Genomic DNA, 15,712 nt, shown 5'->3' with positions numbered 1-15,712 from the left:
TCGTGATCAACACGTAATCATCCTCACTGTCACTTTAGAAGGAGACAGATAGGGAAGGAGGGAGATAACTGCCTATTTACTTCTGTTTAATTGACACCAATTAGCTGTTAATCTCTAGAAATTGATCTTAATGAATACGACATACACTACTCCGTGATGCCAATGAAGCAGAATTGATTTGAAGAGCAGAGCTGAGAGGCAAGGAGATGAAAGAGAAGTAGAGCATGAGATGAAAAGTGAAGACAGAGGGCACAGAGGTGAAGAGCGAGGAAAATGTACTGAACTGAGAAGAAACCCATGATGAAAAGGAACCGGGAGGGAAAGAAGGACTAAAAAGAAAGGAGAATAGAGAGCAACAAAGAGAGAGAGAGAGAGAGAGATACAGAGGGAGAGAGAGAGAGACACTTAGAGATAACAGAGTGCTGACATTAGAGGACCAGCAGTCCCCTCACATCACTCACCTTTCATGGAAAATCAATTCTGGGCCGTGTTGTCAACATCAGGCGGGACCAGCAGCTCTATAGCCTCGCTTTAACCATTAACATTAACAGAGAGAGCGGTAATAGCAAGCTTCAGGTGTCATTACAGTCACTCTCATCTTCACACAGGGTTCTGGGCCGCGTAGGTTCATTTGTGGTAAAGTATAATGTGACACTTTTTAAGGTCATTTTGTGAAGATGTGTTGGGGAAACACAAAAAGCAATACATGTGGAGCTGGAGCTGTGATGTTCAAGGTGAGGGCATTGATGGTGTGCACATTGTGAAGGAGTCACAGGAAGAGGGAGAGGATGGGTCCATCAGCTCCAATGGCGACGGGCAGCCTGGGTGGAGCTCCCCATATCCTGTGTCGTCATTGTACCTCCCATCAACCCTTGCAAGTGGCCGGAGTATGATTCAGCAAGTGAAGCCCAAAGAGGACAGCCAGAGGACATCAGCCAGCGTAAAATTAAGTTTACTTTATTACATCTTTTACCGATTAAAACTAATGGTAATGTTTCCTGTTTTCTGTTTTTTTTTGCGCATTTTATTTAAATTTCTGTGTAATAAATTATTGCTTTTTCAACTATAACCATGTTTGACTACTTGGTTGCCTCTGTATTATTCTCTACAGCTTGCTGTTTTTAGACTTTATAAAATAGTGTAAATATTCAATGAACAAAGCCAGGTAGCCAGAAGCTTCCTGCTATTTCAGAGACATAAATGTCTTAGTGTGTCGTATGGATTGAAGAAGTGACAAGGTCAAGCACTTAAGCTCATGGAACTCTTCTTTTTTTATTTTATATTTCCCACTCCTGACAATAGCCGGAACCAAGAATGTACAGTTAATACTGTATGAAAAGCTTGTTTAGCGGACAGCACCTCGTGCATCTGAGACTTCTGCGTTTTCCATATGGATAGAGATGTAGGAAAAGTCCAACCAACAGTTGAAATAGCTTTTTCAAAAAAACAGAAAACAGCAAGAAGTTGACCTCCTGAGGGTGATTTTAAACTTCTTATGAACTTGTAACAAGCACAAACAATGTTTTTCTTTCTTGTACTCTTTAACTCCTTGGTGATCGTGACTTTACCTTTGGTCTCGCTCCATCAAAACACAGAACTACCTGCTCTTTCCATTTAAAAAACAAAGAACTGTGAAGTCGTTGCCTCTCCGTCATACCGCCACTGGTGAGGATGCTGTGATGATAGCTTCCCTTTGTGATGGCACCATTTATTAAAGCCTGAGTGCTGCAGTCGTGGGACCTGTGTGCGCGCGCTGTGACGATAACGCTGCATGTTACTTTGGTGATAAAATGATTGAAGAGTCAGTGTGTGCTTAGGTTCCATAGAGAGCACAGGCATTACAAAGCCAGCAACCAGCATCCATCTTTCGTTGTATGTGTGCAGGTGTGCATGTGTGTGGAGGAGACAGTATTGTGACAGCTTAGTGTTCCCTGCAGTGTACATGTGTACATATAAGAGCCTCTTTGTGTCAGCACTGCCTCGCTTCCTGTGTGTTCTTGCACAGTCTGCACAATGCTGGAGGGCCTTGATTCTTCCGCACTCTACTGCTGCGCACAGATACACATCGTTTTGTAAGAAAGATAATTAACGGATGCAGTCCCGGTTCTTTATCAGCCCACTTTGAACTCAGGAAGTGAACTTTCAAGGATGACGTTTCACAGTGTGATGCAGGGGTGGCTGAGCGGAGCAGTGTGAATCTGCAGCGTGGCGTCAGGCCCTGCAGAGCAGCTGCACCCAGCTGGAGGCCAGTTTACCAGGAACCAAGTGGGAAGAGAGAGAGAAGATGGAGGGATCAGGCCACGGAGGGTGGGGTTTGGTGAACTGGCTGACTCTTTCTGCCTAAAAATGCTTTAGGAAAAAACTGACGGGAGAAAAATAAAATGTACGTGAGAAATGTTTACAGATCGTAGTTGGACGGTATTGTTTACTATATTGTCTGCTTTAAAAAGAAATGACAATGTAAATGCAAAAATCAAAATAGAAATTCAAATTACGTAATCACAATCACTAAACGGTGGAAATTCAACGTGATTCAAATAATACAAACATTGGAATAATAAAAACTTAAAACCTTGTAACATATCACCACATTTAGTGAATAACTTGTGTCTTTGTGCTTTAATGTAAATGTGTGCATCGGCTTGAGGAGGGTGTTTGCCCATGAAGAGGTTGTGTTATTTACCTAAAAATCATTCAAGTTAAAACCCACTGCAGCAAACTGTTCGTGAAGGCTCTGAGACATCCAAGCCCAGATTCCAACAGTGGTGGACGTGAACAATCTGGGAAAAGGAGATCTGCATTTTGGTTTATTTTGCATATTACCCCATTGTTCAACATGGGAAATTAATTTTACCCATCATGACTTTGTTTTCTCATTATCATTACTGTCTATGTGGAACCGTGCTTACCGTATGTGTTGCAGCTATCGGGAACGCAAGCCCGATGATGAATGGTGCCTGTTAATGTTCTCCTGAATTATTGCATTATCATATGCTATTGTTCCAAAAGGTTCTTATCTACTTGGACATAACTGCCACAGGCAACACACTCCAGCACACCTGCCTTCGATCCTCATTTCTATGGGTTCCTCCTCTTAACTTTTCAACTTTTCACCCTCTCTACCCCCCGCCCCCCCCACTTCCTCCGTCTTTCCCATCACCCCAGTGATTTCAGGACCAGAAAAGTTTTTTAGAGAAGAACAAGACCGAATTGGTGGCGTTGTCCAGCATACTGTGTTCATTGCTTCTTGAATTGTAGAGGGCAGTGTCCTGTTTTCTCTCTGTGCACATCTGCCTGTGAACATCTGGATAGTATCAGCCTGTCAACACCGAGCAGAGCAACCATCACTCCTTTCCCTGTCTGACACATCTCACCTCCTCCCAGTCAGCAGGAAAAAAAGAAGAAAAAGAGACAACGCAGATCTTCCACGTTAAAATTACGAAACAAATTGACTTCAACCATGGAGGATCAGAAAGAAAATGCTTTATTGGATGTGACCAGCAGAACAAGGAGGCGCTTGCAGGGAGTAAGGGATTAAACATAGGCTAAGGTAGAAGCTGGTTAACAGATGGAGGAGGGTTTGTGGAAAAAAGTTCAGTGCAGGTATAGAGTCAAATATTGTGGAGAATGTCTCTTGTGACAACCTGCTTGTGACAATCATATAACTAGATAGACAAGAGACAATTCTCCAAAACCCCAGATATTCAATAGTAATACTAAAAGTGACGGTGACTGTGATGTGTACGGTCGTCCAATCAGAGGATCGGCGGTTCGATCCCCAGCTCCGCTAGGCCATGTCGATGTGTCTTTGGGCGAGACACTTTCTCCCATAGCTGAGCCTACGGTGTGTGAATGTGTGTATGAATGTTAGTTTCTCCTGATGGGCGGGTGGAACCTTAGCTCTTCCTATCAGTGTGTGGATGGGTGTAAATGGGTGAATGATCATGTTAAAGCATTTTGAGTGGTCTGAAGACTAGAAAAGCGCTATAACAGTACAGTACATGTATACAATGGGCATGCATAGCAACCTTATAGTAAGTGTAGGGAACGGGAAAGAAAAATAAAGACCTGTGGAAATCCTGGCCTGCAATACTAAAGTGAAATAATATATGCAGTATAATCATTTAATTTTCCATTTTTGAGAGCATTACATTTGTAAGCAAAATTAAAAAATCTAATCATCATGATTGTCTTTGCAAATATAAAATTACTGTTAACTTAAACATTTCTATTGTGTGCAGATTCTACCCAATTTGTAAAATGGAAAATAATAATGTCATATTATAGTTGTTTTATTCAGGCAGGATTCTCTTAGAAAACGTTTAATGACAATCCAGCTAAAATGCAACAATACTTATTGAAGATGGCCACACTGTCATTGAAGCTATAAAGCATAGATATTTTGAATACATATTTATTTATAACATACACTATGTATTCAAATGCTTTTTCTTCATGTAATTTAAAAAATAGCATATATTTTAGTTTTTATTAAGGATTAATACCGACCTTTTTTACCTTACTCTCATATTGTACGTGACACTTTGACGTATATTTATATACATTTATATTTATATATATATTTTGTGAAGCATTGCTAAATTTAAATATCAGAATTTAGATCTTTTTAACTTTTTAGTTGTATTTGCTGATGCTTAGATTGTAGGCATCGCTAGTGAAGACCTTTCTTTGCCATGAATGACTTTACTGACTTCTTCTCTTTTCATGTTGATTGCCCTGTGAACTCAAAGATTTAAAACACATGTCCTGTACACTATATATGTCAGTCAGATGATTGCTGGCTTTTATTCTTATAAAATATGCCAGAAGCTTGATCTGTGGACTGTAAAATAAAAAAGTTGGCATCTGAGTTATGAGTGTTTCCCTTTCACTTTTGATCTGAAAAACAGATGGAAATACCCCTACAGTTAAAAGAAAAGTCCATTTTATTTGTTGTTGTGTGATATAATAATGTGTTAGAATAAAAACACAGGAGCATGTCTATCATCGTCCATTTTTTTGGAAAATATTTTGCGAATATTTATTATAAAAATATAAATGTTTCCACTACAAATCATTTTACATTAGTAGACAAGGCAATCTACATTTGCACACGTAAACTCTCACACAGACACACGGGTCAGTCTTCAGACAGAGAATGAGGGAACTGGATATTGGGTACATAACAGTATTGCTCTCTCAGATGTTCCAAGTTTATAAACTAAGTCAAAAACCAAAACACAGATAGCAGTGACACATACTTTACTGTATGCTGCAACAAAATATCAACATTGCGCTGTATAATGGTTACAAATAAATAATAATGTAATCATAATTGCTTTTTATTGTAGACACAAAAAAAAGCAGACAAATATAATCCAAAATAAGACAAAATATAATACAGATGATTTTTGTCTCTTTTTTTCATTAAAAATGTTGCACCATTTTTATTTATTCTTTTATACATACAAACATTTGTACAAAGAGGGATGGCCATGTACATATCGTGGGATCTGTAGCGCTAGCTGGCATCATTATGATGGTTTACATTATGTACATGCTAATTAGAACACATAGCAGCAACAGCAGCATCCACAGGAGGACCAAGTAGCAGAGGACCGACTGACGCACTCGACGAGGATGGGTTCCCCAAAAGCACCCAAATCAACCCTTTCCATGAGTTTAGGTGCACCTATACCAAGGCCATCACATTTCTAAGGGTGCTCAAATCTGGATTTATACAACAACATTGTTTATTAAGTTGCACAATTAGGAGATGAGAAACTTTTGTGAATGGGAAACCGTTTAATGATTGGAAAGCAACGTGTGCAACACTGTCTCTCCCTCATAAGCCCTTTTTTTTTTAACAGAGCTCCTGCAATTCTGCGGTAAAAAAGATCCCTCCTTATACCGGCTTTGCTTTTTCCTTTTTTTTCCTGAACCAAACAAAGCCGGCATAATGCTGCCCCAGTTGTGATTTTAGGTAGCACGTTGCTCGACATGTTACACAAGAGAGTTAGAGTCTATACTTTTTATACAGAACAGCAGGGCAACATGAGAGGCTTTGGAAACACAACTGTGAAGCTATTTGTGTGTCTTCTGATGATCTGCCTTCATAGAGACCTCAGATTAAACTTTGACAAATCGGAGCACCCTTAAACATTTCCAGTCTAACTGCTGAAATATGTTCTATTAACTGCTATCAAGAGCACCCATCCAACATCACAAAGTACCAAAGAGCCAGTTTAGAAAAACTGGTTATGTGTTGCACTGAGGGATTTACTGGGTGACATCACAGCAGGAGACAATACATGTTAAGGTTGGAGTACGAAGATCATCTCAATTTTATGGTGCCTTTAGGAAATCCCATCCTGGACATATAGAGTACGAGAAACTATTTCAGAAAGCAGTCACTTATAAAAAGTGTTCCATTTCTTTCAGTGCATTTTTACACCTTGTTAGTTTAGGGCAGTGAAAAATACCATGAGAAAACCATAATTGCCCAAGACTTTGTAGAAAATAAATCGAAACTGGAGCTTTTTGCTTGGAGATCCTTTCACAATCCAACCCAATGAGAGGAGTCACTCTACATCAAGATTTCATGGACTAGTTTCCCAATAGAACATTATTTTTACAGTCAGATCCCACCTAGCTTTTGTTAACAAGTTATGAACCTCAGACTAAAGCAAGACGACAACACTCTCAGACCCGTGCTGTTGATCTAAACCTTCTAGACTGATTGTATGCAGAGAACGAATCCCACTCCAATCCTAAGAAAGAAAAGTATACCTGATGTGTGCAGTATAATGCTAAACCGTCATACCCGGAGAAGAAAGTCAGGTACGAGCTCGCTCACTTCCAGTTTCAAACACTTCCGCATCACCACAAGAATATCGGAAGCAGAGGTCTGAATGACATCACTTTATTTTATTTGTCATTTTCCTTCTCTCGTACAATTATACCCTTTTCCGTCTTTTTTTAACCTGCACTTTTAATTCCTGCCTCTGCTCTACTCCCTCCATCTGTTTCCCCTTGTTTGGGAAAGTGGAACGAATAACGTACACATCCTGAGATTTCACACAAAGGGCATTGGGTTGAGGGAACGGCAGGATAATCGTATAAGATCTGTTCGTAAACTCATGGAACACAGATGTCAATGTAAAGGAAACACTGTGTGTGAAGTGTGTTATGGCCCCTCTACCTTCCAAGCACAGCGTTCAATACATGTGACGGACTCGCTTCCACACGATGAGGCAACTTAACTGATTATCATAATTATTGCTTTTATGTGTAGTCTACTGAATGCAAACGCTATAGGTTAGAGCTACAGAGTAAAATGGCTGGGTTAACGTCTAGGTGTGTCCATTCCAGCCCGGTTCTCTCAGGGATAGAGACAATAGATGTCGGTAGTTACAACAGAATCTCACACCTCAACCCTCATTAGTCCAGAAAGGGTCCAAATCCGGATGAGCTGCTGCTGTCTGCCATGCTATACGAGGCATCCCAGACGTTTCGCCGCCTCGTTCTGCAGGCGCGGTGGGAGGAGACTGCATGCCCGTCTCCTTTTCAGCTTTAAAGGGAAGGCGATGCCGTCCAGCCGAGCCAATACTGGAGAGCTCCGGCTTTATCCCAGTTTGTGTCCCACGGCAGGTCTGCCTGACCTCCTTGGCTTTCATTCGCTCATCCTACCCTCCTGTTTGTCTGTAAGGCATCTCAACGTGGGCACGGAGCGACGGATGGCCGAAGAGTCAGCCCGTTAACTCGCTGGCAGGTCGGCACTGAGCTCTTTCCCACTTCTCTGGCAAGACTTGATATCGTCTTTCAACGAAACAGCGGAAGCCCTCATTTGAATCATGTCATATTCATCCTTCATTTCCATCTGTTTCCAGTCTTCATATGAAGCCACTCTCTTGCACTGTGATTAGCAACCACGCCGACAGACGGGTCTCTGGTGTATTTACTCGTGAGGTTCATTTCTTAAACAGGTACGGGGCCATTCTTGGTGTAGGAATCTAGGGCTTTGAGGCTGCTCACGATATTTTTCTGCGGTCCGACGATAGTCACCCCAACCTTTTTCAGATCCCTGTTTTGGGAAGGAGGGGGGAGATGGGGGGAGTGGTCGACAAACCAAGACACAAGCAGGGAGGGAGATGTGATGGAGGGAAGGATGGAAAGGAAAAAGATAGAAAAGTGTGCATTAGTGCCAGTGGATGTGTCACCCATGTGGTGTTTAATGACATGCACCCAGCGCTGCTCGTCTCACTTTGCCTGTGCATTTGTCACTCTCAAAGAGGACGACATGTCCCACATGGCCACTGGGCTGACACATCCCTGAAGGGGTCTACAAGAGGAGGGGGGGGGGGTGCTGCCTCCACTTGCCATTACTAACAAACAGGGAGCTGGACCTACGAGGCTACACTGACAGCTGCTAGCATGACCCTGTCAGTGGAGGAAATGGCATGGGAGGCAGAAAAGACCTTGTTTCCTTTATTGTATTGAACCATATTTCTTTGACAGGGTAGGCATAAGTATGTGGAGAGGAGCAACACTGGTGCATGTGGAGGATGTTACACTCTGATTCAGATACATCTGTTAACTTGTTAAACTCTTAGACACTGTAGAAAAAATTAGTTACATGCATTCAAGTGTAATGAAAGACCACTATAGAAGAAAGTCATTTAAAATCTATCAGAGCTACAGTGTCAGTTTTACGTTATGGATCACACACATCAAATACAAATAGCAGTTAGTCAGCTCGATTAAAACATCAACCAAACAACAGCAATCGTAAAATACAGAGCATTATAAACAGAGTATTGTTGATAGTGCAGTGAAGACGGAATCACAATGCTTGTTGAGACTCATCTCTTTGACCTAAGAGTGATACAAATGGTAATGTATTAGTAGAAGCAGAGGAGTTACAGTCAGAGTGGTGACACTATAACAACAAACACTTTCGGCCATTAGGAGTTTTTAGTTTAATTAAAAGATGTGCACACGTACAGGATGTGTGTTTTATTCAGAAGCAAGCAGCGTCTTTAGTAGTTCAGAGCAGCCAAAAGAGCAGACATTTAGAAACATCTTGACCGGCAAGAAATCAAAAGTGACAGAAATCACAATGTTGTTTCACTCTGTGCTACAAAGTAAAGGGATAGTTCACTAAAGTTCAGGATTGCTTTACATGTACAATGTATTGTGTATTTTAATCAAGTTTAACATACATGAAACCAGATGAATTGTTACCTTATGTTGCAGTAACAAACAGCACCAGTATGCCATGAATAGAAAATGTCTTATCGATTTCAAAGGAGCCTTTGGTGAAGTTTTTGAGAATTCAAAGTGTCTCCTGGCTATTGAGTTATTACAGAGTATAAAATAACTATCCCTTTAAAATCCAGACAAGTGAAAGCCCATCAGTGATTCTGGAGGTCGGCTCCTGCTCCCGGACGGGGCCACGGTCTTTGTCCTCCACCCACCATCCAGAGCCAGAGGAGGCTGAGAGGAGCTGGGCTTAGAGAGTGGTGATTCCCATGGACGGCTCCCATTCTGGGCAAGTGGCCGGTGTGACGTGGACCTCCGTCAGAACCACTCTACTGAGACATAGCCAGGCCCAGCAGCATTAACACATTGAACTGGACGTCATCAATATGTGCACTCTAGTCTACAGCACATGTTTGCAATAAATCAGGCTAACTCATGAAGCTGTACCTATACAATCAGAATCAAACACCTTACAGTACATTACAGGTTACAGTCAAGAAAGAGAAATAAAATACTATTATTATAGCCAGTTACTGAAAAATGTAATGACTTAAAATATAAAATATACAGAAAATCCTATATTTACTGGCCACGAGTGGACAGTCACTTCATAAAAAGAATGATTTACAGTTCAAGACTACAAATAACTCAAAAGCAATACATCTGAAAATACAATTGGAATTGATTATAATGGTGGTTGTTTGCTAAGCAAAGGAAATAATATAGCCATATTTTGATAAACACTATATTATTATGACTTTGTTTTTGGAAAACAACCGTTCACAAAATGAAATCCTTTATTAACTATACTGAAGAGTAAAGAGGACCTTGTAATCTTAAGCTGTCTAAGAGTCCAATGAGTGCAATGGCATTTCAAAAGCAGAGATAAATACAACACGTGACATGAACACAAGTGTTGCAGCTCATTACATGTGCAGTAAAGTTGTTATTTAAACATTTTAAAACCATAATGTATCTTGGTTGTGCCTTGGTCTTGCTCTTTTTGGGGTCAAAGCAGCTGTGATGTCATCTTCTCTTTGCATTGCAAAAGCTATTTAACATTTGTGTATGCATAATAAGAGCAGCAGTGAGAGTAGATCAACCTACTCCTCATCTTGATCAGAGGAGACTCTTTGCTATGAAAGCCACATGGCTCATCTCAACAACAGGCAGTGATGAACAACTGCAACATGGAACACAAATTCCAATTATAAATCATACAGAAATTTAAAGAAAGTCACACGCGCCATAAAAGGAGAATGATTTTTCAGGGTGTCCCAGCAATTCCTCACATCCCACAGTATAACCTCTGCAGTTTTGTCCCCGTCTTCTTCAGTGTTGGTAAAAGTGAATTCTAGTGTTTTTCTTGAAGAGAAGCCAGCCATCTTTAACCACTGTATTACATTATAAAGACACATTGGCCCAGGTTATTGTCTCATTTGTTGGTTCACGTTTTGAGTTTCTGAAAGCAAGTGGATGCTGGGTACGGTTTGGGTGGATGAGCCTGTGCATGGGCCACGCGTATCTGTGTCAGTGTGTTGTCACTTCACATTACTTACTTTTGTCGAGTAGTTCAGGTCAAGTTCCTCACTTTCTAAATCAAAAACCTCAAATGAACTTTGAATCTACTGTGAAGAAAATAGTCCAAATGATGCAGTAGTTCCTTGTCAATACGTTTCATCCTATCTTGAAAAAAGACTTAAATTTCTCCAGCAGATGAGTCAGCACACTGCAGCCAAGTATGATTACCATTCCTCTGAGGTCACAGAACTGCCACGCCTTTTGCTGAATATCAAGGACCAGATTAAGACTGTACAGATCAATAGAGGAATCTATATTGAGCAAGGCATCGTCTCAGCCGAGGCTTGTAGCTGAGCTAGGTTTGAGTGCCTTACTGGATTAATACTGCCCTGATCCAATTTAGCATCGAGATACAGAAAAGCATCAGAGTTCAATTTGGTTTCTTAAGTGGGAGGTTACTACAGTGAGGTTTACTACAGGGAGGTTTACTTGAGATTTCTATTGTCTCTACTCAATGTGGATTTCCAAACACTTGCAGTGCAACCTGTTATTGTTTTGTAATGTGTTGACTGAAGAGAGCTTTTCATTGATTAAATATGTTTATTGAATACATTGCCGGGATAAAACATATCGTTTGAGTGGTACCCTCGAGTAAAGAGAAACAGAATAATGCTCCAAAGGAGAAAATATGATACTGTCTTAAGAGTCGCCATATAATATTTGTAGGAAATACATCCTAATATTCCAATTCTTGCAGGTCAATTTGCCAACAAGGTACGTTTTAAGCTCTTATTCTCTTCCTAGTAGTTTAAAGGGCCCCTACCGGCCAACTAGTGACATCCCCGCCACAGCTCAGCATTATTTAAAAGGGCACACATTATGCACCGAGTCACAGCTCGCTGACCGCTCCACAACTGACTCCCCACTGCTGCCATCACCACAGTGTATGGCTGCTTTGTCCACAATTATTAGACATGTCCAATTATTGACCTGGTCACATTCCATATCAATTAGACCAGCAGCAGGCCAACAGAGCGAGGGAGAAAGAGAGGAACACAGAGAAAAAGTGACAAATCATGTCTGCAATTAGCTGTCCTTCACTTTCCCACTCTGAAGTTTAAAGGGTGCATGTGGATCAGTAATATCTCCCAGTCCGTCATCACTATGCTGGGGATTCATCACTGCTTCAGTCTGTCAGCACAGGGCTCTTGGTAGAACCTGATCCACTATCTCAGAACCCTTTGTCAGCCTGAGGATCGTGTCAGTAAAGTCACACCCATAATCTCTGTCTCCTTCATCCAGGGATGTTCATGTGCTGAACCCTGTGCTGTGACAAATATCCTCTACAATTATGTCCCATCTAAAGGTCCTCAAATGATATATTGGATTGAAATACTTTGCATTTTCAAAGTTACTGCAACATAACCATGAAAGTGTCCGTAACACCTGTCCTTGTAATGTTAAAACACATGTGGGTTGCATCACATTCAGCACAATCCTTTGGTGTTGCAAATAAGTTGTTTGTTAAATGAACATATATTTTAGAAGACATGACCACATATCAGGATTTGTCATGTGATCAGTGAGACACAGAGGGGAGAACTTCACTGCAGTGTTTGCTTCCCAACTCAGCTATCTCTATATTTGGCTTCCAAATAGTTTTCTGTCTATTTTTTCCATGGTATATTAACTTAACTTAACTTCACAATATAGAGTGCTATGCATTCCTATTTGACAGGTGTTTACTTGCTGTTTCAAAGGCGTTTCTCTCTCTCAATTTGTATCTTCCATCTCATTCCCTCCCTCAATAGTTTATCTATTATCCTCGCTCTCTTATGGAACTTACAACTCTAATCCCCTCTTCGTTTTCTCTTTTTCAAATCCTCTACTCTGTGGTCATACTTGCAACACTAAGAGCATGGCTAAAGGCCTGTCATTATGAATTACCATGACTCTCACCATTTAGTAGAAGGGCTCTATAGCTTTCTTTACTTACTGACAACAAGAGTGTGTGTGTGTGTGTTTTATTCACCGATTTCTGGGCTTTGCTGTGTTTATTGGGGCCCTGTTGACACTGCTGACATGAATGGGAATAGTTGCATAGTGTGTGTGTTATAGTGTGTGGTTGTCATACTCAGTGGACGTCTTGGCCAGGGTGTCACAGGAGCTGTAGCTGACCCCAGAGAAGGCCTCTTTGCAGGGCAAGGTCCTCATTCCATCCATCCAGTCACCCAGCGTATCCAAAGCGGGAATCTCTGAACTGCTCCTGTCCAACAACAAGTTGGCTGGCCTGATGGGACACGGGAGAGAAGAGTTACATTAATGGACACTGAATGCACACATTTCATTTACATTTGAATTCCTTGGGTAATGATCTATAACATATTCAGATCAGTAAAATGTGTGAGTTGATGGCATCATTTCAGAAACACAAAGGCATTAGCCTCACCCAGAGCATCAGCCCAAGAGGAAGAGATTTCTTATGTGAATATTTACAGAGTATGTTCTGTTCTTGACACTTTCCACAAGCAAACAACATGGCGGCAGAGTCTAGCATGGGGAGTGGCGAAAAGAAACACAGCCCGCCACCCCACATCGGGGAAATCAAAGCTTATAGATGGACACTTTAGAGGGCATTGCGAATGAAATACGTGAGCAGCGGCATACAGTGGAATGCGAGGAAGAGCAGTGCAGCAAAGTCATCGACAGAACAAAATATGACTCAGCACGGTCAGCAAACACACCGCCTTGCTGCGTGTTGCAGACAGAAGAGTGTGTCATGTGTGAGCGCAACATAGTGAGCAAGCGTTGCTCCGTTGTCAGTTAAACTGTTTCCATTGTTGAATTGCCTACTTCTGCCACGTTCAACTGTTAACCGTCACCAGCCAGCAGCCAGAGCTTCGTTCTAAGCTGTGTGAATAGATCTTTCATCATCTAGTTGTTCTCATTCATACATCCAAGTAACAGTGGGAAGTTTTGGTTTGCACAGATCATACTCAGATCTCATTTCAACATGACATTACATTTTTCCTGACTAGTTTCTCCTTAATGTTAGTCGTGTAGATGCTACCAGGACATATGCTGAATGTTTAACTGATTTATTTATCGATTTTTCGACATATATGCACAGTCCGACAGGGTGATAGTTATACGGTAAAAGGCAAAATGTCTTGACTTTTGAGTGAATCGTCTGTTTGTGGGAAGTTTGACTGTCGGATGTTAAAATTTGAATTTGGTAGTGAAAACAGCTGTAAAAGAGGAGCAAATACAATTGGAATGGACGTAAATGAATATAAGCAATATATATATTTGTTATATAGGTATACATATGTGTATAACATTTTTTTAAATGATTTTGTCTTTTTTTAATGTAATTATATGTATACATTTGAACACACACACACACACACAAGTCTGTTGCATACAGTACAGTAGACCTTTGAATAAAACTGTCACACAAATTATTTCAATCCATCCATTCTCATCCCCTAAATTCGGGGTCGGGTCGCGGGGCAGCAGACCCAGAAGGCTGACCCAGACTTCCCTCTCACCCGCAACATTTTGCAGCTCATTCTGGGGGATCCCGAGGCGTTCCCAGGCCAGCCGGGAGATGTAATCCCTCCAGCGTGTCCTGGGTCTTCCCAGGGGCCTCCTCCCCGTTGGACGTGCCTGGAAAACCTCTAAAGGGAGGCGTCCAGGAGGCGTCCGAATCATATGCCCGGACCACCTCAGGCTCAGCTGACTCCTTTCAACGCGAAGGAGTAGCGGCTCGACTCCAAGCTCCCTCCTGATGTCCGAGCTCCTTACCCTCTCTCTAAGGCTGAGCCCGGCCATCCTACGGAGGAAACTCATTTCGTCCGCTTGTATTCGCGACCTTGTTCTTTCGGTCACGACCCAAAGTTTGTGACCATAGGTGAGGGTTGGAACGTAGACTGACCAGTAAATTGAGAGCTTTGCCTGTCGGCTCAGCTTCCTCTTCACCAAGACGGCCCGGTGCAGCGCCTCTTTGACTGTTGCAGCCGCACCGATCCGCCTGTCGATCTCCCGCTCCATCTTACCCTCACTCGTGAACAAGACCCCGAGATACTTGAACTCCTCTGCTTGGGGTAGGCACTCTGTCCCCACCTGGAGGGGGCAATCCACCGGTCTCCGGCAGAGCACCATGGCCTCAGATTTGGAGGTGCTGACTCTAATCTCCGCCGCTTCACACTAAGCTGCAAAACGCCCCAGTGAATGCCGGAGGTCACACTCTGAGGATGCCAACAGGGCCACATCATCTGCAAACAGCAGAGAGGCGATCCCGAGACCCCCAAACCTGACCTGCTCCACCCCCAGGCTGCGCGTAGATATCCTATCCATGAAAATCACAAACAGGACCGGTGATAAAGGGCAGCCCTGGCGGAGGCCAATACCCACTGGGAACGTGTCTGACTTAATGCCAAATTATTTCAATAATGTATTAAACAAATTCAAGAACAGGATAAGTAACAAAAGCAGAATCAGTGTCTGTCCAATGTCATTACCGTTTCCTGCTGTACATGCGGCAAATGCAACATTGGATTTGATTAGAGCTGATGGTTTCAATTGGATCAAATCTAATTAAATGCACTGCGTTGGGCTCAGTCAACAGTAGAGGGTGAAGGAATGGCTGCAGGCGCGGGTCTGACTCGTCTGATTGATGGTTAACGATTACGGAGGAAAAGAAAAATGATAGAGGTGGAAAGACATGCAGAGAGGAGGAGAAGAGGGCGGATGGGAAGCTCTTGCTGTGTCTTTCTCAAATAAGGTGAACTTTGTTGTTGGGAAACCTGATCACGTCATGGGAGGAAATGAGAAACCAGGTCAAACCAGATTAGGTCGAACAGGGAGTCAAAACGCAATAATCAATAACTGAATGAGAGACTAGAGCATTGAGTCTGTCTATCTCTGA

At 42.0% G+C, this 15,712-nt stretch overlaps 1 protein-coding gene across 7 annotated transcripts in view; it reads right to left on the bottom strand.

The window, feature by feature from the left end:
• Nucleotides 1-2,161: 2,161 nt before the first annotated feature.
• Nucleotides 2,162-15,712, bottom strand: part of epha3 (eph receptor A3) — a 93,438-nt gene continuing 79,887 nt past the window's right edge. For 4 of the 7 annotated variants that reach the window (XM_056423198.1, XM_056423208.1, XM_056423242.1 and 1 more), the window contains 2 exons: nucleotides 12,917-13,072; nucleotides 5,003-8,083 (listed from right to left, as the gene is read on the bottom strand). In XM_056423198.1, the coding sequence (XP_056279173.1) occupies nucleotides 7,978-8,083; nucleotides 12,917-13,072 (262 nt within the window). In that variant the 3' untranslated portion in view covers nucleotides 5,003-7,977. Of the gene's footprint in view, nucleotides 2,240-5,002; nucleotides 8,084-8,472; nucleotides 9,594-12,916; nucleotides 13,073-15,712 lie in introns of those variants that run through there. The other 3 variants (XM_056423216.1, XM_056423233.1, XM_056423225.1) reach the window with 3 other exon arrangements.

Source organism: Pseudoliparis swirei, chromosome 2 (assembly GCF_029220125.1).
Source record: "Pseudoliparis swirei isolate HS2019 ecotype Mariana Trench chromosome 2, NWPU_hadal_v1, whole genome shotgun sequence".
Lineage (NCBI taxonomy): Eukaryota > Metazoa > Chordata > Actinopteri > Perciformes > Liparidae > Pseudoliparis > Pseudoliparis swirei.
This window is presented reverse-complemented; position numbering and strand designations above follow the sequence as displayed.